The 22,984-nt window shown below is 43.5% G+C and overlaps 1 protein-coding gene across 1 annotated transcript in view; it reads right to left on the bottom strand.

Annotated features, from left to right (window-relative positions):
* Window positions 1–19,060: 19,060 nt before the first annotated feature.
* The window catches only part of GRB2 (growth factor receptor bound protein 2), an 85,951-nt gene continuing 82,027 nt past the window's right edge, over window positions 19,061–22,984 (bottom strand). Inside the window, exon 6 of the mRNA XM_014072499.2 lies at window positions 19,061–19,480. Coding sequence (XP_013927974.1) covers window positions 19,295–19,480 — 186 coding nt within the window. The 3' untranslated portion in view covers window positions 19,061–19,294. The remainder of the gene's footprint in view (window positions 19,481–22,984) is intronic.

Raw genomic sequence — 22,984 nt, 5'->3', positions numbered from 1 at the left:
CTATTTACCTTACAACCCAGAAATCTCTGATGCCTTCAGAAGCCAAAAAAATCCAATATATAAACTTTGCCATCTCCATGGAGCCATAAACTGATATACAGAACAATGTGGCTAGCTTTATATAGTAGCGTACACTGAGGCAAAAACCAAAAACCACCTTATGGCTTACCATAGTCACCTGAACTTGAACATTGAACCACAAGCCTAGATGAAATACCATTCACAAACCTTGTTTTTGTTAGTGAAGTGAAACTTCATCTTTCCAGGCCAGACTGGATTGAGAAATCCCTTCTCAACAGTATTAACTGGATCCAAGAGTTTGGATGAACTAACCAGGATAGAGAATAGTGTAAGTACAATTCCCTGTATATCCATGACCAATGTTCCCTCTAATTTTTTTTCAGGGTGAGCGGAAAAGTATAGTGTTTGAGCGGCACAGTTTCATGCCTGAGCACCTAAGAGAGCCACAGTTTGAACTTCTGTCTCGTCTGCTGGACATTTGCGCAACATTCCAAGCGCCAAGCACCAATTGTGAGCGAGGTTTCAGCCTGATGAATGCCAGGCATGAAAATGTGCTACTCAAACACTATACTTTTCCGCTCACCCTGAAAAAAAAAAGACTTCTGCTCAGCTTTTAGATCATTAGACTGGCTAGAGAGAGACATGGCACCAACAGGTCCTGGGTCCTGGCATTTTGCAGGCAACCTGTCCTCTCACATTCCTTTGGAATGCAACCCATCACATTTGAATTAGATTTTGCCAATTATCCTATTAAAAAATAATCCTATTATTCTAAAATATGACTAACTCGATATTAAAAATGTAAATATTTAATGCTGATAAATAATAGCAGTAATTGTTATTTAGTATGATTAAAATCAGTATTGATATATCAATATATCTATCAAAATTGACAATAAACACTAAAATAACAATACAAATATATAATGTGGAATATAAATGTAATAAATATAATATATAAATACAACATAAATGTAATAAAATAATTTATCATGAAACTCTCCCCCTTTAAAGTAATAAGATCAATTAAATAGTCTAGCAAGTTTGGACAATATGCTATATGTTATGTTACTTAAGAATATATATGCCTCAGAATCAGATACAACATCCACATCATTTCCAACTGAGTCAATAAAATGATATGCCATGCCAAAACTATTTTAAATAAAGATATGAAATTAATCAAGTATTGCATTTATTTTTCAAAATGAATGTAGAATTTTTATTATTATTTAAGTTTTGTACCCTATCTTTTCTAACTAACGTTAACTTTAAAAAGATGTTACATCAGACTACAATACAAGTAATTAAATGAAGACTAAAATAAGTGTTTTGGCATATTGAGCTTTTTATATTTCTTTCTAATATTGCTTCCTTAGTTGAGAACTTCCTCCTCAGCTTACTTACGCATTAACTGTTTGTTGCTTTTATGGCTTATTCATTCACTGCTCCATCTTCAGTTTTTTTCACAGGGGGCAGGGCTTCCTTCCTTCCTTCCTTCCTTCCTTCCTTCCTTCCTTCCTTCCTTCCTTCCTTCCTTCCTTCCTTCCCTCCCTCCACTCCTTTGGCCACCAATTTTGATCCAACTCTCTCTCTCTCTCTCTCTCTCTCTCTCTCTCTCTCACACACACACACACACACACACACACACACACAGAGACACGTGTTCTTTGGGGGGGGGGTTGAATTACTCCGCCTCACTGCGCAAAGTCGGCTCAGCATGTGTTCGGCCCCTGCTTACGCTGAATCAAATCTGCAGCCGACGGGACCATTTCAAAGCCGCCAGTCCTCTTGCTCCTTCTCCTTCACCGGCAAAGCAGCGGCGGTGGTGCCTCCCCCTCCGCTCGGAGCACCTCAGCTGGGCTCTGGGTTATCCCTGCCATCGCCTCCACCTCCGCCGCTTTCCTACTAGCTCCCGCGGCCTCAAAAGCACGGCAGAGGAGGAAGGGGGAGGGATAACGCGGGGGCCAGCTCAGGTGCTCCGTGTGGAGAGAGAGGCACCACTGCGGGAGCTTTGCTGGTGAAGGAGAAGAAGCAAGAGGACTGGCGGCTCATCAAAACAAGTCTGGGGAGGTCCTTTGCAGGCGGCCAGTTCTAGCTGCCTGCAAAGGACTTCCCCACGTTTGCTTTGGTAGAAAGCTCTGCGCGGCAGTTAGAAATCTCTGCGCGGAGGTTTCTAGCGACGTGCGCGGCCGCGCACGCGCGCACCTTAGAGGGAACAGTGCCCATGACATCAGCTGAAGGACAAGATGCTTGCATTGCTTGAATTAAAGTACAAGTAGTCCTTGACTTATGACTATAATTCAACTCAAAATTTCTGTTGCTAGGTGAGATGGTTGTTAAGTGAATTTTGCCTCATTTTATGACCTTTCTTGCCACAGTGATTAAGTGAATCATTTCAATAAAATTAGTAATACAGTTAATGGAATTTGGCTTCCCCATTGACTTTATCAGAAGATTGCAAAAGGCGATCACATGACCTCAACACCTCAACTTTCATAACTATGACTCAGTTGAATTTTGATCACATGACCAGCTACGACATGGGTGTCAAACTTGATGTCAGCGTTCCAAATACCATGTAGAATCAAATCAGAATCGAAGGCAAAACTATGATTAAAGTTCCAATTTAATAAAGCAGGCATGTTGGCACATAGCTGTGGGGATCCCAACTCTGGAAGTTACATCAGAATCCCACCCAGTTAAAAGTTCATGATCTTGTCCCCACACCCACAGTCCATCACATGGTCCAATCTTCTTCCATGCTGGCGTCCATGCCCAGTTTCTTCCGGTCAGGTGTGAAAGTGCGGAGACAAAGGATGACCTTGACTTCTAGCAAAGAATGAAAACAATACATTCCAAAATTCTAATCCTTCTAATCCCCCCTCCCATTGACTATACTTAAAGAAACAGCATAATGAAATAAGAGAAAGTGTGGCAGGCCAAAATTCTAAAAGGAATATAAATGCAGGCCTGACAGGCGGCCTCTCCTCAGAAGAAAAATCTTTCCTGAAAAGAGAACAACATAAAAGTTAACATATAAAAAATTAACCACCTACTTCCCCCCCTAGGGGACCCTTTGGCTTATCGGGAAACTTCGCGTGGAATTGTTCTACTAACTTTTCCACTTTTAAGTTCCAACTTTTCACCCAAGTGGCTTCAGACAAAGGGTAGCCCTTCCATTGCACTAAATACTGCAAGCGACCCCTATTCAACCTAGAGTCTACAATCTTTTCCACCTCAGATTGTGGTTCCCCTCCTATCACTATAGAATAGATGGTGTTTCCCCTTCTATCTCTAAAGGAGGAGAGAAAGTTTGGGTGGATGCTCTTATGCTAGACCCATTTACTGGTTTCAACAAGCTACAATGAAATTCTGGGCCAAATTTCCCTAGACTTCTGGGTAGACTGAGCTGAACTGTAAATGGGTTAACTATCTTCACTATTGGGAATGGACCTAGAAATTTTGGACCAAATTCCTTGCTAGGCATTCCTAATCTTAAGTATTTGGTAGACACAAAAACTTTGTCCCCTACAAGGAAGGGGTTTTGGAGCGAGCGGTGTTTCTCAGCTTGCTTCTGGTAGGCTTCTGCTGCATCTGCTAGAGCCTTCTTCGTATTCTCCCAACCTTTCTTTAGTATGTCCATCCATTCATTCAAAGACATGGAGGAGGGCGTTTTAGGCAGCTCAGGCATGGGAACAAATTCCATGCCACTGGTAATCTGGAAAGGAGTAAATAAATCCAGTGCTGCTGTGAACCGCATTGTTGTACGCCACTTCGGCGAAGGGTAGCAAGTCTGATCAGTTGTCTTGCTGATAGTCCACAAAACACCGGATGTATTGTTCCACCAACGCATTGGCTCTCTCTGCTGCAGAGTTCATGCTGGGATGAACCTCTGAACTCAGTTCTTGTGTGGACCTCATGGATCTCAGGACCTGGCTCCAGAACTTAGCTGTGAACTGGACTCCACGGTCTGAAATGATCCTCTTGGGCAATCCATGCAGGCGATAAATGTGTTTTACAAACATTTTCGCTAATTTCTTTGCAGACGGCAACTCTGAGCAAGTGATGAAGTGCGCCTGCTTAGAAACCAAGTCCATAACTGTCCAGATTACTCTGTTTCCACTGCTGTCTGGGAGTTGCACGATGAAGTCCATTGCGACCTCTTCCCATGGTCTGTTAGGGCTGGCCACTCGTTGTAGCAGTCCAGATTGGTTTGTTGGGAGCGCCAATTTCATAGCTGTCATCAGCTTATCCTGCCTTCCATTACTATCATGCTGCAGTTTTCTCGACAAAACATTCCCCAACAAGTTTTTGGGTTCTTGTTGGACAGCTGAGGTTTTTGTCTCTGATGCAGGTTCTGGGCTCTTGGATTCAATCTTCCCTGGCTGGCCCTTTTTCTCCATCGGTGGTATTGGCTCATCCACAATCATCAATTTCCTACCACCGTCTTCCCACTTTATCGTAGGTTTCCACTTGTCAAGCCATGCAAGCCCCAAGATTACTTTCTCCGGCATCTCTGGAGCAACAATGAATCTGAGAAGCTCGCAGTGGCGGCCCACTTGTAACTTCACCAGTTCAGTTACTAGCGTGGGTTGGGCTCCTTCAATTAGCCTTCCATCTACCTATTCACCCCGAATGGGACAGGCTAGAGGTCTTGTGCTTATGCCTAGTTGCTTGACAATCAACGTGCTGATTAAGCATCGAGCGCAACTGGTGCTCACAACTGCTTAAACTTCCCCCTCCAACCCCGTCTTAGGCACTTGGAGGTTGACTTGGAAGGCGAAGGGGTGGATGGGTGCATTCACCATTGGGTCATCTTCAGCAATTTCCTCCTCCGAGGTCTCCCCTTTGGTAGGACTCTTTGTCACCTTAAGTTGGGGATCCTCTTCCAGAGGTTGGTTGCCCTTTTCCTCCTCTGAGGCCTCCCCCTTGATAGGACTCTTCATCACCTTAAGTTGGGAATCCTCTTCTAGAGGTTGTTGGGCCAGATGACTCTTTTGTGGTGGCATCTGGGGCCTTCTCTTTTCCGCCGTGGCGGTTGGTGCACACATTTGTGGCAATGGGGCTGGAGCCAAGCACTCTGACGCTTTGTGGCCAAGTTGACAGCAAAGGTGGAATTTTGTTGGGCCCCACGAGGAAAGGGACCTAGTTACATCTCTAAACTTAGGAACTGCCTCATCACAATTTTCCACCATCCATTCTGTAGCTAACCCCTTGGTTATCCCTTCTTCCATTGTTGAGAACCTTTCTCTGTAGGAAGGTTGGGCAAGAACCTTTTGGGGTGTTGCAGGGGAGACTGGAACCGGTGGGGAGGTCAATCCCTCGGTTGGCCACTGCCCAGTTGTCTGCCATGGTGCCATCTGCTGAGGAAGGGCAGGTACCAATTGGAATCCCTCCCATCCATGACCTGGGATTAAGACCCATCCTGAGGGTGCCTGATTCACAGGTTGCAGTTCACCCAATGATGGCTGGTTAGGGGGTTTTATTTGCCAAAGCCCTCTCTGCTGGCTTGGGGGACTTTCCCATGTTGATGGTCCTGGAAGTGCCCACTGGCATCTTAACCATCCACACTCTGGGAAGAAAATCCAATTTAATGGTGGCTGGCAAGTGAAGGATGTTTGCCAAATCCCTTCTTGTTGGCTGGGTTGAAAATCCCATCTTGCTAGGGATTCTGTCTTCAACTCAGTTGCAGGGCATTGGCTCATTTAGAAGGAGTCAAAATCTCCACTCCAAGGTTTTTTCCAAGCCTTGGCTGGGGGGAAGGAGGGGTAGAATGCACTCACATTTAGTTGTCCAGAATGGTCCGGGAGCTCTGTCGGAGCTGATTGCATGAGGGTGGCTAGAATCTCCATTCATCAGATCTGCATTGAGAATAAGCTCCTCCATGCCACTTCTTTGCATCCCCCACAGACAGTGCCGGATTTAGATGAAAAGAGGCTCTAGGCTATTCCACTTATGTTCCCTTTCCCGCGAGGGAGGGGTGCTGGTGATTTATTTTGAAGAGAGAGTTGGGATGATGTCAGCGTTCCAAATACCATGTAGAATCAAATCAGAATCGAAGGCAAAACTATGCTTAAAGTTCCAATTTAATAAAGCATGCATGTTGGCACATAGCTGTGGGGATCCCAACTCTGGAAGTTACATCAGAATCCCACCCAGTTAAAAGTTTGTGATCTTGTCCCCACACCCACAGTCCATCACAATCTTCTCCTTCCATGCTGGCATCCATGCCCAGCTTCTTCTGGTCAGGTGTGAAAGTGCAGAGACAAAGGATGACCTTAACTTCTAGCAAAGAATGAAAACAATACATTCCAAAATTTTACTCCTTCTAATCCCCCCTCCCATTGACTATACTTAAAGAAACAGCATAATGTAATAAGAGAAAGTGTGGAGGCCAAAATTCTAAAAGGAATATAAATGCAGTCCTGACACTTGTGATGTCACATTGCCAACACATGATGTTCCGCGATGTTTTTTCCCTTCATGGAGCTGGAATGGGCATGACCTGTGCATGATGCATGCAGCCCGTGGGCCGCCAGTTTGACACCCCTGAGAGATAGCAATGGTTGTAACTGTAGAAAATGGTCATGTCACTTTTTTCAGTTCCATTGTAATTTCAAACCATTTCTAAATGTTGTAAGTTGAGAACTACCTCTACTGGCATATTTGTGATTGGAGACCCCTGGAGACTGCATCAGATGAGAAGGGCACTCATGCTGGATCAGGTCTATTACACGTCCCCTTCAGATCGCCAGCACATTTGAGGGCTGAGGATCCTAGTGTCTACTATACTTCATGCCATATCAAGGCCCTTCATTCCATTCAACATATGCTATGGCAGTATTAATGCAATTTTATCATGGTGTCTTGTAGATAATAAATACTTATATGCTCTGGTACTTAGATCTGGCCCGTGAGGCCACCCTGGAAACAGTGAAAGAGTGGCCCACGGTGCTTCTGCCAGTGAAAACAGGGCTAGGGAGGGCAGCACGCGACCCTCCCGAGCTGCATTTTATCTGGCAGAGGGTTGCAGGAGGCCATGGCAGCCAAAAACGGGGCTGGCCACACCCACCCTGGCCAATGCAAACACCTCCTCCCGAGGTCAAACACAACCCTGATGCAGCCCTCAATAACATCGAGTTTGACACCCTTGCTCTACACAAAGCAGAAATGACACCCTCCCAATCCTGAAGAAAACAGATTTCTCCTCAGACAGATAGGTCAAAGAATCACCAATCAAACTGTCAGCATCGACTTCATTTAGTAATCAGGAAAGAAACCACTCAACTCCTTACTAATTATAAACGAACAGTTGGAAAGCTAAGCTGAATCTGGTTAATTAGGCGTGAAAGCGAATAATATCATGTATAACTCAATCCCCACCCCTTGGCACCCCAGTCCATAGTCCAATTATAATGCACCCAACTGTCAGGTGGGAGATAACTTCAAAAGGCATCACCAAGATGGAATGCTGGACAGTTAACCTTGGCGGGAAACTCCCTTCTTCCACATGCGCAGTAAGATGGACAAACAGCGTCTAGAAGCTTCCTCCAGCACATCATGATTCCCCTCCAGTCAGCATTGACTTCATTTAGTAATCAGGAAAGAAACCACTGGACTCCATTTGAATTGAAATCAAGTGTACTTTTACTAATTATAAATGAACAGTTGCAAAGCAAAGCTGAGTCTGGTTAATTAGGCGCGAAAGCGGATAATATCAAGTACAATTCAATCCCCTCCCCTTGGCACCCCTGTACATAATCCAATTATAATGCACCCAACTGTCAGATGGGAGATAACTTCAAAAGGTGTCATCAGGATGGAATGCCGGACAGTTAGCCTTGGCAGGAAACTCCCTTCTTCCACATGTGCAGTAAGGTGGTCAAATCAGCGACTAGAAATTTCCTCCAGCACATAATGATTCTCCTCCCAGATACCATGCCCCCCCTCCCCGTTTCAATGACAGCCAAAGCAGCAGCAAAGCAGAGGCTGACATCCGGCCCTCCTCCAGAAAAGGGTGGTCAGACTTGCAGAAACGAAAAGATCACAAACAAACAGACAGACAACAAGACACGAAAAAGGGAAAGGGAGAGGGAAGAAAAACAAGAAAAAGAAAAAGGAAAATTAGGAGAATGTCCAAATTCAGGGCTTGTCAGGATAAGCAGAGTAGAATTTGCGGAGCAAACGAGGCGCCCGAACATGGGACCCATCAACCCATTCAGTGTGAGAAGGTGGGAAATGCTTCCAAGCCACCAGGTACTAGACACGGTTTCGGCGCTTACGAGAGTCCAAAATCTCACGGACTTCGAAATGTTGCTCACCCTCAACCAAAAGCGGAGCAGGCGGAGGAGGGAGAGGCGGCCTCAACGACGACGTGCAGACAGGCTTCAGGAGGTTAACATGGAAAACAGGGTAAACCCGGTTAAGGTGCTTGGGCAGCTGGAGCCGGACAGAAACAGGGTTGATGATTTTGACAATGGGAAACAGGCCAACATACTTGGGCCCTAATTTCTTCGACTGCTGAGGTGTTTGAAGGAATTTAGTGGACAAATACACCTGATCACCAACCTTGTAGTCATGAGGCTTAGTCCATTTCTTGTCAGCCTGTTTCTTATGAGCGCGATGCGCAGCATCTAGAGCCCGCAGAGCCAAAGGCCAAATGCGCTGAATGCAGTCACTCCACTCGGACAGCGACGATACCTGGGGCTGTTCATGGGGAACCTCAGGAATGGGCACAAAGTCCTGGCCAAACACTACACGGAAAGGGGTGAAACCAGTGCTGCTATGCACGGAATTGTTGTAAGCCACCTCCGCATGCGGCAACAAATCCACCCAATCATCTTGCTGGTAGTTGATGAAACAAAGCAAATATTGTTCTAGAACAGAATTAGTCCTCTCTCAAGGCCCATTAGTCTGAGGGTGGTGGGCGGAGATTAATCCCTGGGCGGAGCCAATCCACTTCAGAAACTCCTTCCAGAAAACGGAGGTGAACTGCACACCTCTGTCCGATATAATGCGGTCAGGCACCCTGTAGCATTTAGGGTTCCCGAGGCTGAAGATGAAAGGAATGTCCACTCACGGATAGAATCAACCAAAGTTTATTGAGCATCCAGAATTAACATGAGAATCAACAGCAAAATTATTAATCATGAAACATCATTCTTATAGTGTTTTCAGCTTCTTTGAGCTCTACCTACTTTACATATTATATCATTATTGGTTAAAAAGTCTCCAAGGCACAATAATTGGTTAGTCCTTACATCATTGGTATTCGTGAGAACGTTTACGTTGTAATAGCTAAGTAAATCAAGTGTTATCAAATGAGTGAATAAAATGTTGCAGGTTATTACTTTGTTTCATCCCGTGTCCTCGAACATGCCTGGGAACACTGCAAGCAAAGAATAGCTGACAGGCAAATATTTTCTGCAGATTGCTGCAGTTTTTACTTACATGTGTAACCTCAGTTCTAAGGACCATCCAGATGATTCACTGTAAAAACCCTACAGCACCCCATGTAAGCGGTAAATGTGGGAGATGAACATCTTAGCAAGAGACTTAGCAGAAGGAATCTTGGAGCAAGGGATGAAATGGACCTGTTTGGAGAACAAGTCGGTAACAACCCAGTTGTGTGTCCCTGACTCTCAGGAAGTTCGACAATGAAATCCATAGAGATCTCCTTCCAAGGGGCCACTGGGTGAGCTACTGCCTGGAGCAACCCTTGCGGCTTTCCTGGCGGGCGTTTAGCAGCAGCACAAACGGTACAACTGGCAACGTATTTTTCAATGTCCTTTTTCAAAGAGGGCCACCAAAACTGTCTCTTGACGAGGTGGAGCGTCTTGACGAAACCAAAGTGCCCCGCCATTCGGGAACCATGAGCCCATTGAAGAACAATGAGTCTAAGAGACGCAGGAACGTATAATTTCGTCCCAATCCAAGGCAATTCATCTCTCATAGTGCATTCATTCACATGCTGCCAGAACCAATCATCATCAGCGAGGGCTTTTTTCAGGTTGGAAAGAAAGTCCTGAGACACCTCTATCTTAGAACTCGCTTGACTCCTAGTAACAACAGGAGCAGCGAGGCTCGTCGCGGGAATGACAGGCTGGACCACACTGAGTTTAGAGCAGTTGTATTGAGGAAGTCTGGATAAAGCATCAGCCATAAAAATTTTTCCCCCTGGAATGTATTTCAGGGTAAAATTAAATCTATTGAAATGTTGAGCCCAGCACATCTGTTTAGGAGAAGGTTTTCTGGGTGTTCTCAAAGCTTCCAAATTCTTATGGTCAGTCCACACCTCGAAAGGGTGTTTGTGCACCCTCTAGAAAATGGCGCCATGTGGCCGAAGCCCAGCAAACAGCAAATGCTTCTTTCTCCCAAATGGCCCAACGTCTTTCCGTGTCAGTTAGTTTGTGAGAGGTGTATGCGCAGGGTTGTAAATTACCTTGATTATTAGCTTGAAGCCACACAGCCCCCACAGCGACATCACTGGCATCAGCTTGAACCACAAAAGGTGCGTCCATGTCCGGGTGTTTGAGGACTGGTTCTTCCACAAAAAGCCACTTTAACTTCTCAAAAGCAGCTTGGCATTCCATGGTCCAATCCAGCAGCTTGCTAGACTTGGGTTTTGTCCCACCTTTAGACTTCAGAAGGTTAGTTATGGGAAGAGCTATTTTAGCAAAAGAGGGGATGAACTGGCGATAGAAATTAGCAAAACCTAAATTTTTTTGCAATTGTGCGTCTCCCACTCGGTGACCGCTTTTACCTTAGCGGGGTCCATTTCAACACCCTCGTGGGAGATGCGATAGCTCAGGTAGTCAACTTTCTCCTGATGAAATTCACACTTGGACAATTTGGCATAAAGTTCAGCTGCCCAAAGTTTCTTCAGCACAGTACGAACCAGTTTCACGTGTTCTTCATGTGTTTCCGTGTAAATAAGGATATCATCTAAATAGACGATAACGCCTTTGTAAAGATGGTCATGTAAAACCTCATTAATTAGCTGCAGGAAGACTGTTAGCGCCCCCTGTAGGCCAAACGGCATTACATGAAATTGGAAACAGCCAAGGGGGCAGTTGAAAGCAGTTTTCCATTCGTCCCCCTCTTTAATTCTGACTCTATAATACGCCTCCCTTAAGTCCAACTTAGTGAAAATACGGCCCTTCCACAGGTGGGCCAACATGTCCTTCATCAGTGGCAACGGGTAGAGGTTCTGGGATGATATCGCGTTCAGGTTTTTGAAGTTCACACATAATCTCAGGGAGCCATCTTTCTTTTCTTTGAAGAATACTGGAGCTGCTACCTTGGGTCTTGCCGGTTCAATGAAGCCCCTTTCCAAGTTCTTATCAATGAATTTCCTCATTTCCCTAGGGGACATTGAATATATTTGGGGCTTTGGAAGCTTTACTCCAGGCAAAATATCAATGATGCAATCTGTGGGTCTGTGGGGGGGGGGGTTAATCTATCAGAAGAATTTTCACTAAAAACCTCCCTGAGGTCCCAATACTCCTTTGGAATTCTTTCCTCCCCCTCGATTCTCTCCTGCCCCCTGGCTGTCAATGTGGTGGTAGTAGTGCCAGAGTCTGGAGTCTCAACCCTCCTCTCAGGGGGTATGTTTGTGCGAATTCGTAACCAACCCTCTCTCCAGTTAATGCGTGGGTTCCATCTACGAAGCCAGGGGAGTCCCAAAATAAGGGGTCAGTCCATCCCAGACGCCACAATAAAAGTTATTAATTCCTGGTGGGTACCCATCCTCATTTCTATGGGCTCTGTAGAAAAATGAGCAGGGCCGCCTCCCGCAATAGAACCATCAATTTGGCAAAAAACAATAGGGGTTTTCAAAGCTCTTAATTTCAAGCCCAGTTTTTCCACCATCTCAGGGCTTATCATGCAGCGGGAACAGCCTGAATCTAGCAGAGCTGAAAGTTTTTCAGTTGCGCCAGAAGATGGCACTCTAAGCTCAATAGGGATAAGCATAGGGCCAGTTCTGGAACTTACCCAGCGATTAGATTCCTCCCCATCCAATTCATCAGACGAGCTGGGGCTCACGCCTCCCTCCTCCTCTGGCTAGAAGTGTTGGGAAACATTCTCAGTGGCGAAAGCAGGTTCCTTTCTCTTGCTTGGAGTTTTCACTGATTTTCCCTCCCTCAGGGGGGGGCTGGGGCGGTTTGAGCCAATTTGACGCAGCAATTCACAGCACGATGCCCCTCCTTTCCACAGCGGAAACAAGTGAAAGGCTTGGCTTTACCAGCAAAACTTCCCTTGCCCTCACTTCTGGGGCAGGGTGGGGTTTTTGGGACTGCTGGGGGGGATTTCTCCACATCTCCCCCTTTCATGCACTGAAGCCTGGCTAAATCCAATTCCACGTCTGCAGCGTTTTCATACCAAACTGTTAAACGACGGGGAAGGCGTCTGTTTATGCACTGTTGGTATATTTTTTCATTCAATCCCTCAGCAAACTGATCCAGCAAAGCCTCTTCCGACCACTCCCTCATATAAGCTGACAACTCCTGAAATTCCTCGACATAATCTGGCACAGTTCTGTTTCCCTGCTTCAGAGCCATAAATTTCAGGCGCCCGCGTCTTTCGGTCAAAGGGTCATCAAACCTCCTTCTCATGGCTGCCATAAAGTCATTAAAATTCCTCAGGAGAGGGGAATTGCATTTGTGTAGGCCGACCATCCATTCAGCTGCCTTTTTCTCTAAAGCCATCAACACCATCCTCACTTGCATTTCATCTGTCTCCAAATCAGGTCCATAGATTTCCATATAATTCCAGACCTGAATTATAAACAACCCAAGACTTTTGGGATCTCCATCATATTTTACGGTTAAGGGAGGAACTTTTGCCATCCGGCGTCGCCTGCCCCCCCCTGCTCTTTGAATGACTCTAGCCGCAGGGGGGGGGAGGCTGGTTCTGGGTTTTCTTGCGCACAACCCCCCTCGGCCCCTTCACTTTCCCTTAAACTATGCATTGAGTACCTTTGTTCAAATTCCTCTGTCAGCTCCCTTTCCACTGCTCTCTCACGGTTTTTGCATTCAGTCCAGGCTTCTTCGAGAAGTCTCATGGCGTGGGAAAGCTTGTAATCTTCTTCTCCAGTGTCACCCCAATCAGCTGATTTTTTCTTTGGCCTCCTTCTCATAACTCCAGCATACAATTCCTCAGGCTCCTCTTTTTGTCCCACACCCCAAGTCCATCTGGGACGAATAGCAGGTTCTTCCACTCTTAGTTCAGCCAGCCTTTCGGTTAAAGATGGTCCCGCCGCTGCGCCCTCCTCTTCCTCCTGATCACTTACATGCAAAGACATTTCTTTTCTTCTTGTGAGGCCACCCCCCTCAGTAGGTTTTAGCTCTGGGATGGGTGCGAAAGGAGACTTAATTAATGTCAGCATCGACTTCATTTAGTAATCAGGAAAGAAACCACTGGACTCCATTTGAATTGAAATCAAGTGTACTTTTACTAATTATAAATGAACAGTTGCAAAGCAAAGCTGAGTCTGGTTAATTAGGCGCGAAAGTGGATAATATCAAGTACAATTCAATCCCCTCCCCTTGGCACCCCTGTACATAGTCCAATTATAATGCACCCAACTGTCAGGTGGGAGATAACTTCAAAAGGTGTCATCTGGATGAAATGCTGGACAGTTAACCTTGGCGGGAAACTCCCTTCTTCCACATGCGCAGTAAGATGGTCAAACAGCATCTAGAAGCTTCCTCCAGCACATCATGATTCCCCTCCCAAATACCATACCCCCCCTCCCGTTTCAATGGCAGCCGAAGCAGCAGCAAGCAGAGGCTGACACAAACATTGCAGATCTCTGAGTGGCTTAAACAGTCTTTACATTCACCACATTCTAAATGGGGCCTTTGACCATCTAGCCAAATGATCCTATATATCTGGTTCCAGAAAGAGTGTAATTTATTATATAATTGTTTCTAGGGACCTTTTCCCTTTTGTCAAGCCCTACGAGTTATTCCTAAATTTTATAGTGATCATCTCCCAATTTTGCTTTATTTAAATGTTTTCACTCAAGGAACGCATACCGAGTTCCTTGACTGAAAATATTTAAATAAATCCTGAGCAATAAGGGTTGCTACCAACCCTTATTAATGCCATTAGGAAGAATTTACCATCGGGATAAGTGGACCCCATATTTAAACCAAGTAACTGAGCTATGGGCTTCAGATCACTGATGGTGCCTAAAGTTTGCCCTGACATCAGCTGAGCCTCCTGATGCACTTTTAGAAAATTTTAATGCCCATATCTAAGAGCTCCACCAACATCTAAACCATGGTAATAGTGCGCCCTGAAGACAACAACAATGCCACTCCAAATCATGGTTTGACCAAGACTGTGTTAGTGGCAAAACAACAACAACAACCCTCTTACCAGGCTTGATTATCCAACACAGCATAAATTGTACAGGATTTCCTCCAACAGAAGAAACACATAAAACAATGCTGACATGCAAGAAAAAGGAAGCCATGAGAAACAACCGGGCACATCTCAATCAGGAGGTCAAACCCAAAGACTCAATTCCATCTCATGACATCAATAACAATAGCACTTAGACTTATATAACGCTTCACAGTGCTTTTACAGCCCTCTCTAAGTGGTTTAGAGTCTCAGCGTATTTCCCCCCAAAATCTGGGTCCTCATTTTACCCACCTCGGAAGGGTGGAAGGCTGAGATGAGATTTGAACTACTGAACTGCAGCTAGCAGTCAGCTGAAGTAGCCTACAGTACTGCACTCTAACCACTGCACCACCTCGGCTCCAAAGTGATGGTCCATCCATAGTGGATTTGGGAGGCACATTTTCAGGAACTATATCTGGACACTGTGAAAAGTGAAAGTCCTAGCCAAACTATAGAAAATCCGGCAATGTGTGGACCAGTGACAGTGAGAGAGATCAAGAATCTTATTGTTCAATTAAGACCAGGAAAAACCACAGAAGACCTGATCACTGAAGGGGCCATTAAAAATAACTTGAACTTCTGGGCTCCCACTCTGGGCTCCCTTTTTGCCTGCATAAACACCCATGGCTGAATCCCCAAGGATTGGGCACTTGCAACCATTGTCCCCATATACGTATCTAATCAAAGTGTGTCACATTTTTCTAACATTGAATGAGGATTTTTAAAAAAAAATGGATTTGGTAAGGCCCTCTAATGCTGCAAGTATACAACCAGTCCAATACATATATTAAAAACACTACCAAAAACCTCAGAACTGCCTGGACCAAAATGACACTCCCTAACTCTGCTCCACAGCCACTCCAATCCCAGACCTGGGACCACAGCTAGTCTAAGAGACTTCTAGAAAGTGAGGAGAGCAGAGGAGGCTGCCAGAAAGAAGGCATGCTTCCATTGTACCATAAGATGACAAATTTAAGTGATGGTATTTGGAGAAGACTGACTCTGCCTGAACGCCTATATTGCAAGTTTGTTGTTGCTGTGGTTACTTAGTGTCTATTTAGAGTAGTAGAAGCATAGGCCCAGGAGCAGCCAAGATTTAAATGTCAGCCATATGCCTTCTGCTGCACAGCTAACAATTTAAGTAACAGGTAAGTGTATGTTTTTCCTTTTTAAATATAAGCTTGGATGAATATGTCATCTAGAGAGATGATATTTGCCCAAAATACATTTTGCATGCCGAATGGAACATAATTTGCAAGCAGAACTCAGCAAAGATCACATTGGTAACAGGTTATTCAAGTGAACCTTAAAGAACTGTTTCAAAACAGTTTTGCTCTTGTCTTTTAATTTCCTTGCAGCATATCTCAAATTGGGGTGAGGTAAAGTATAATATATATATATAAATTTCATTCTGTAACAATGCCAAATTAAGAGCTTTTTAAAAAATTTGAAATCAAGCGGACAACCAGTCTCTCCAATTTGTTTGTCTGATGGGCCCATCTGCATTTTGGAAAGTGTGATTTACTCAATTGATATCATTGCAACTGATCAACAAACTGGCTGAGTGCGCAAAACACACTGGATAAAATGTGATTGGCTAATTTACAATTCAGCATGTCATGTACATATACAGCCATTTGGTCATCCAAACTAAAATAATTGTAGCCTTTACCTTGGAATTACAGAAGCTGGTATACAAGGTTATAATCTGATTTGTTGAACTCAAAATCATTTTTTTTGAATCTGGAAAATGTTTAGTTAAAAAGCTGGTAAAATCACAAATAGACCAACCTATATGGTTGTGCAAAGTGTTAAAAAAACCTATTTGCGTGATTAGGTATAATTAAACATATTGAAAGACCATACTATATACTGTGTAATACTTGGTTATTTGGGGAATAAACAAGAATCTTAATTGGATAAAAATAGGCAAATCCTTAAGAAAGTTATGCTTTTATTTTCTGAGCCATTTTGTTAAAATCATAGTAGTGAAATTAAAGCATTCAATACAAGATTAATTAAAAAAAGCAGTCCCCAGGTTGAATGACACAGTACAGGTCTAATAATCTATAATCTATTATGGACCTTTCGTAAAGGTCCATAATAGATTATGCCTTTGTCCTCCAAAACTGGTCCTTAGATATAACAAATTTCTCTCAGGATAGAAAGCCCTCTGCAATGCATTCAATAAAACTGCCAAAGTGCCTCTTCTTTCTAGAAAAGCCACTTTCAAAACTTATGAGAAACCAAGGGATAGCTGTGTGCAGCAAGGAATCATTCTGGATTAAAGCACATAGAGCTGTGGAACTGAACACTAAAAGTAGAAGATAACAAATAGTGAAGCTAATTTTGTACCCTGATCAGATAAACAAACACCCATATACACCCAGGCCCTAATTATCCCTGGTGAGAAAGTGCAGATTACAACCATTCTTTTAGTGACCACTTGAAGTTACAACGGCACTAAAAAAAAAGGACTTTGTCATAAGTTTTTCTCACTTATGATCGTTGTAGTATCCCCATGGTCACAAGATCAAAATTCGGACACTTGGCAACTGGCATGTATTTATGATGGCTGCAGTGGTGTCACATCATCACCTTTTGCAACCTTCTGACAAAGTCAATGGGAAAGCCAAATTCACTTAGCCGTGTTGCTAACTTAATAAGAGTGTTTCACTTATGGCAAGAAAGATTGTAAAATGGAGCAAAACTCATTTAACAATGCTTGCTTATCAAGGAGATATGCTCAGCAGGCTTTCCCTGCTTTATGTGCTCCAAAGGGAAGCTAGAGTAACAATTTTAATTTAAATCAAAAATTAAGTTTTTACCTGGTCCTTCCCATTTCTGAAAGCATGTTACTATAATCAAACCCCCACTGATTCCTTAAATGTGTTATTTAATTGCAAGTGTTAATAAAGAAGACACTGATATTCAAGTGAAGAATTTGTTGTATATTTATTATTCACAGTTAATTACTATCTACCAAATGCTGCTGCTGCGTTAACGGATTACGTACATAGGCCTGTTTTATTTAAACACTGATTTAATATATATATATACACACAAGACATTATGTCTGCAAGGCTGCATGATATACACCAATTCCAAAATAAGAAAAAAACAATCAAATGGTCCAAATGTAGAATGCCATAATTCCTTTTCCAATAATTTTAAAAAAGAAAGTGGGGATGGGGAGAATGGAGAGAAAGACAGCTAGCAAGAAAAACATGAGAAATTAATATGCTACAGGGTAGCTTTCTTTCTTTTTTTCACCTGCTGAGAGAAATGGAAATATAAGGCAGAGTCCATCTCAGGAATAATACCTGTAACACTTAGTCTAAAAAGGCACCCACCAACACAGGGTCCCCCCCTACCCCGATCTGGACAGAACAGCGCTTTTCTGTAAGGGAAGGTCTCTGTGGTAGTTTTGGGGTCCGTTACTAAGGTACAGAAGTTCCAGGTATGCAGCTCAGCAAAAGGAAATAAGGTAACTGGTTGGCACAGGAGCTCTGCAGGTTGCTCTCCCTGGTCTTAGAAGTCTAAGTCATTCATAATATTATGCATGGCACCTATGAGTTTTATCAGAATAAAAAGTTGAATATAATCTCCCTTCTGGGATTTTTGAGTAAGAAAGAGGATTCTTCCAGCTACAGTAATACTGGTGTAGAAAATGGAACTGCTGGAAGGTAGTCACCGATTGCAATTGTGAGTCAAGCCAACTCAAGAGGGGACTGGACTGCTCCTCCCCAAGCATTAGGGTCAACCATTGGCTATAATTAAGCTCAATTTCTTGAGGCCTTACTGTCTTTGGGGAAAATAATTTGGAATTTAACTCTAGGCTTTGTAAAATATGCCAATCTCCCCCCCCCCCCCAAAAAAAAAAACAAAAACAAAACTGGAGGTATTTTCTCTGTCTTGCTCAAGAACCCCAGGCTGCGAGTTTTGGGGCATTATATGCCTTTTTTCCCAACTAGTATGAAAAATATCAAATGTGTATACATATTTTAAAGCTCCATCTGGTAAATGGAGATCTTTTTATGTAATAAAGTTACATTCCTCTCATTCAATTCCTTAAATATTTACATAAAAACAGAAACAAACTGAAAATTGTGAACTGTTTTTTTTTTGTTAAACAAGGGAAAAGGCACTAATTAAAAAACAGAAGAACATGCTTAAAGTCACATGATTAAAAAGAAAATTAAAACCTGTCACGGTTAATGAAAACATGATCTGGTTGTAATGCAGGTTTTCTCAGAAAAATCCTACAACCTATTTACCATCTTCCCCTCTGCTCCACAGCCGAACAACTTTCAGACTGAAAAGCAGTGAGGAAAAAAAATTAAGACCTTATCTTAGGCAAAACACTGAAGGTAGAAGCATAATTGGTGTGTGTGTGTGTGTGTGTGTGTGTGTGTGTGTTTAAACTGGCTAATGTATTTGGCTTGCTCTCTCAGTCCCTTCCCGAAGACTGTATGCATGAGTAGCAGATACCAACAGAGCTTCCTCTCTTCCTGGCATAGCATGGACTTCATTTAGCAGTAACACTTCATACACTGATGCACTGGTGTTGGGGAGAAAAAGGACCAGTGAACAAAAAGGGCCACCCCAGAAATAACCAAAGAAATCTGTTAATATCCATTTTAATTTAAAGAAAAGTTTTGGTGCATAAGTTGGACCCTTCTCCTGTCCCCTCCCCACAAAGTTCCATTCTGAGTGAAAAAAAGTGTTCCCCCTCATGCAGACCTGAGGGGATTCAGTTTTATGGCCTGATGACTGGAGATCTCTGGCTGCTGTTCGGTTCTGAATGTGGACTGTACTGTTTTTTCCTCTTTCCTTAAATAATCTTTAGCCATCTGCTCTAGATGTTCCGGTTCACAGGGGTAACGTAGTTGCGTGGAAACATGCCTGTTTGTCCGTGGCAGGCTCCTTTCCACCAGTTGGGGTCAGAATTGTCAAGGACCTGGATAAAGTCTCCGCGGCGAAAGCCCAGCTCTCCCTCCTCCTGAGGGTCGAAATCAAAAAGAGCCTGTACGTATGATGGTTGCTGTAAAGAAGAGAAGAGGGGATTAATTTATTGAGGCCTCCAAATCACTCGTGGTTTTTTTTTCTGTGGCACGAACTATGGTCTCTCGCCTACAGTCAGTACATCTGAAGCTGTTGATACTGACAGATGACAACAAATGGCATCTTGGTTTGCGAGTTAATTCATTCAGTCATAGAAACAGCATCAAGTCTTACTTCTATATTGCGCTTATTTTGATATACATAAAATGTCGAGACTGAATTTTATAACCAACTACAGCTTTAAAGTGTCTTATGATAAAAAGTGAGCAGCATTTTCAAATTCTTGAGGTTGTATCTAAAATATGAAATAGATCTACAAACATTGGGCAGTGAAGTATTAACTCTTTATCATCTTACTGCGCAGATGTGATTTGAATACGCATGAGGCTGCTTTAACAACAAAGGCTATTCAAATAACTCATTTATACAGGTAGTCCTCAACTTATAACCGTTTCTTTAATGGTGGTTTAAAGTTATAATGGCACTAAAAAAAATGACTCACAACCAGTCTTCACAATTATGTCGCAATGTCATGATCAAAACTCGGGCAATTTTGGGAACTGGCATTTTTTTATGACGATTGCTGTGTTCTGGAATCATGTGATCACTATTTGCAACCTTCCCAGTTTGATTCCGACAAGCAAAGTCAATGGAGGAAGTTGAATTGGCCTAATGACTGCATGATTCACTTAACAGCTGCAGTGATTCAATTCAGTGGTTAAAATAGTTCATAAAATTAGTGTGATTCACTTAACAACTGCCTTCTTAGCAATCTAAATTCTGGTCCCAATTGTGGTAATATGTCAAACACAATCTGCACAAGTAAAATTTTAATGGTGACAGGAGGATTCATGAAATCCAGAGATGAGAAAACTATGCCTTTCCAGATGTTACTTAATGGTAACTCCCTGCATCAGTTACCCCTGACTATGATAGCAATTAGATAATATAATAAAAAACTGGAGCACCACAAATCTGCTACACTAATGTAAATTTAAGCTGTCAAAATAAAATTCATTTTGCATCTTCATGTATCCACCTCTTCCTCTATTTCCTTCCTTCTTTTATAGCTTGATGAGGAACTTCGTATGTGAGATTCATAGACAAAATGAATAAAAGGTTATTTGTGGTTTTATTCTAGCAGACAAGAATATGAGAGATTAAGTCTTTTTCCACAAGTAGTTCATCTAATAAACTGTAGAACAGTGATGGCTAACCTTTTTGTCTTTGTGTGCTGAAAGCGCGCATGTGTGCACATACCTATAACATAATGTGTCCGTGACCTCCCCCCCGCCTCCTGAACATGCGTGTGTGCTCCCCCTTGCTCTCTCTCGTCACTCCCCGTTTTGGGCCTAGCAGGCCTCCGTGAAGCCTCCTGGGACCAAAAGGGGGGGTGCCCCCCGCCCATGCCTAGGCTGTTACAGGTGTTATGTCTGCCTTCTATGCAGATTATTCTTCTCTAGTATTCATCTCCATTGTTTAGTGATGCATTTCCTGCCTCTCTAGAAATCACCTCTACCTGCTCCTGTGAGGCACTTCTGTTGGATGTATATAGTTATATTCTCGATGGCTTGTATAGTGTTTTAATTGCATTTTGATTAAGCAACACATGCTGCAGAGACCCGAAAATCAGCTGGGAGGCGGGAGGCCCGTGCGCATGCGTGGTAGAGCTCAGCTGGGGTGATGGCTCACATGCTGGCAGAGGGCTCCGCGGGCCACCCGTGGCACCTGTGCCATAGGTTCACCATCGTGGCTCTAGAACATGATGTTCTATGTACAAATCACAAATAACTCCAGCTCTGCCTTTGATCAGATTCAGGTGAGCCAGCAGAAATGCTCAACTAATGTCTACAATCAATAATGGACTGTAGGGATTCAGACTAGCTATGATGGTAACAAATTATTCTTTTAGCAAGTGATTCATCTAACCAGAAGTTGTTATTCCAACTATTCTTGCATTTCATCTAAATAACCCGACTCAAGATTAAGAGGGTGGCTGACAGAGCATTGTTATCATTTGAGGCCCAAATGGCATACAATGCCTTCTGCTTTTTCCTAGTGGTTGCCTACAACTATAGATCTGTTGGACAAAGGCAGTCTGACAACAAATATCCATATACTAGCAATCCTGAGATTGGAGTAAGATAAAACATAGTACATAAGTCTTAGTGCAGGTCCATGGCTGCCCTGAACTCCTGTGCTACCTCAGACCCTGGGCCCAGGGAAGGAAGAGTGAAGTCCCTCAAAACCGTAAGCCTACGGAACTTCTCCACCAACCTAGATACAGAGTCCAATAGCCAAAGCAGGGATGTTAACTCTGCAATGAGGAAGGTAAGTGAACAACAATCCTCACTGATACCACACAGAGGGTCTCACAACCACTGTTCCCTCTAAGGTGCGCGCCTGCGCGGCCGCTCACATGGCTGCAATACCCTGCTCAGTAGTTTCTAATTGCCGCGCAGAGGCACGTGGGGCAGGTATCTGGACACGAACTACAGAGCGATCGCAATCAAAACCTCCTCCAGCAAAACCTTTTCTACTGCAGTACATTGCCGCCCGACTTCAGGATTCTCTAATCAGTGTAGGTTGAAAAGAAAAAAGGGAAAGGGGAGCTTAAAGATTTAAAACACTGGAGCAAATGCTTCAGAGGCAACAACAGTTTTCACGGGGAATTAGAACAGTCAGAGAGCCCTGCCTGGAGTTTGGCTCCCCCCCCTTCAGACCTGCTGGGAGATCGGCTAATTTGCTATTGCCTGGGCTGGCTCTCCCCGGTTACATTTAGCAAAAATGTAGCTCTTTTGAGCTCTTTTTCTCCCTCCTCGCTTCTCGGGGCTCCACCAATGGGGGAGCAAAGCCCAGCGCCAGGCTTTGGGCTAACACAGGGGGCTGCAAAGTTGGCTGTTTTAAGACTGGTGGACTTCAACTCTCAAAATTCTGGAAGTTGAAGTCCACCAGTCTTAAAAGAGCCAACTTTGCAGATCCCCTTGGCTAACATGATTGATGCCCTCGGAGTTGGAAAGAGGCGAGAGAGCCCGGTCACATGAGTCATGACACGACATCAGCTTTGTGACCACATTGCTGAGTAATAAAAATTCCAGTCCCACGTTGTAACGAAGGAGTACCTATATTTAATAACTCATTGGGATTTTCAAAGTCATTGAGAATATTTTTGCTTTTAATCTAATTAAACTTCCTATCTGTCAGTTTAAAATAGTGACTTCCATAGAGCAAACTAAAATCACTACTTTATAAACAAAAGGAAGGCGTTTTTTCTCTCTCTTATTTGGTTATGGTAGAGCCATTTTAACAATCTATTTATGTTTGCAAGTAGTATGCAGTTTAGAAATTAGTTTTGCAGTAGTAGTAGGTTACTGAAACCCTCTGTACAGAGAGGAGCAAATTCCCACAAATTTTTAAACAATCAGCAAGCATTGTTGAACATGCAGGCAATAAATCCTTGAGTTTACAAATTAATGATGGAAGA

The sequence above is a fragment of the Thamnophis sirtalis genome, unplaced genomic scaffold, assembly GCF_051295495.1.
Source record: "Thamnophis sirtalis isolate CommonGarterSnake01/CBP01778 unplaced genomic scaffold, rThaSir2_p1.2 scaffold_3, whole genome shotgun sequence".
NCBI lineage: Eukaryota > Metazoa > Chordata > Lepidosauria > Squamata > Natricidae > Thamnophis > Thamnophis sirtalis.
The sequence above is the reverse complement of the archived record's forward strand: the minus strand, read 5'-3'. Positions and strand labels throughout refer to the sequence as shown.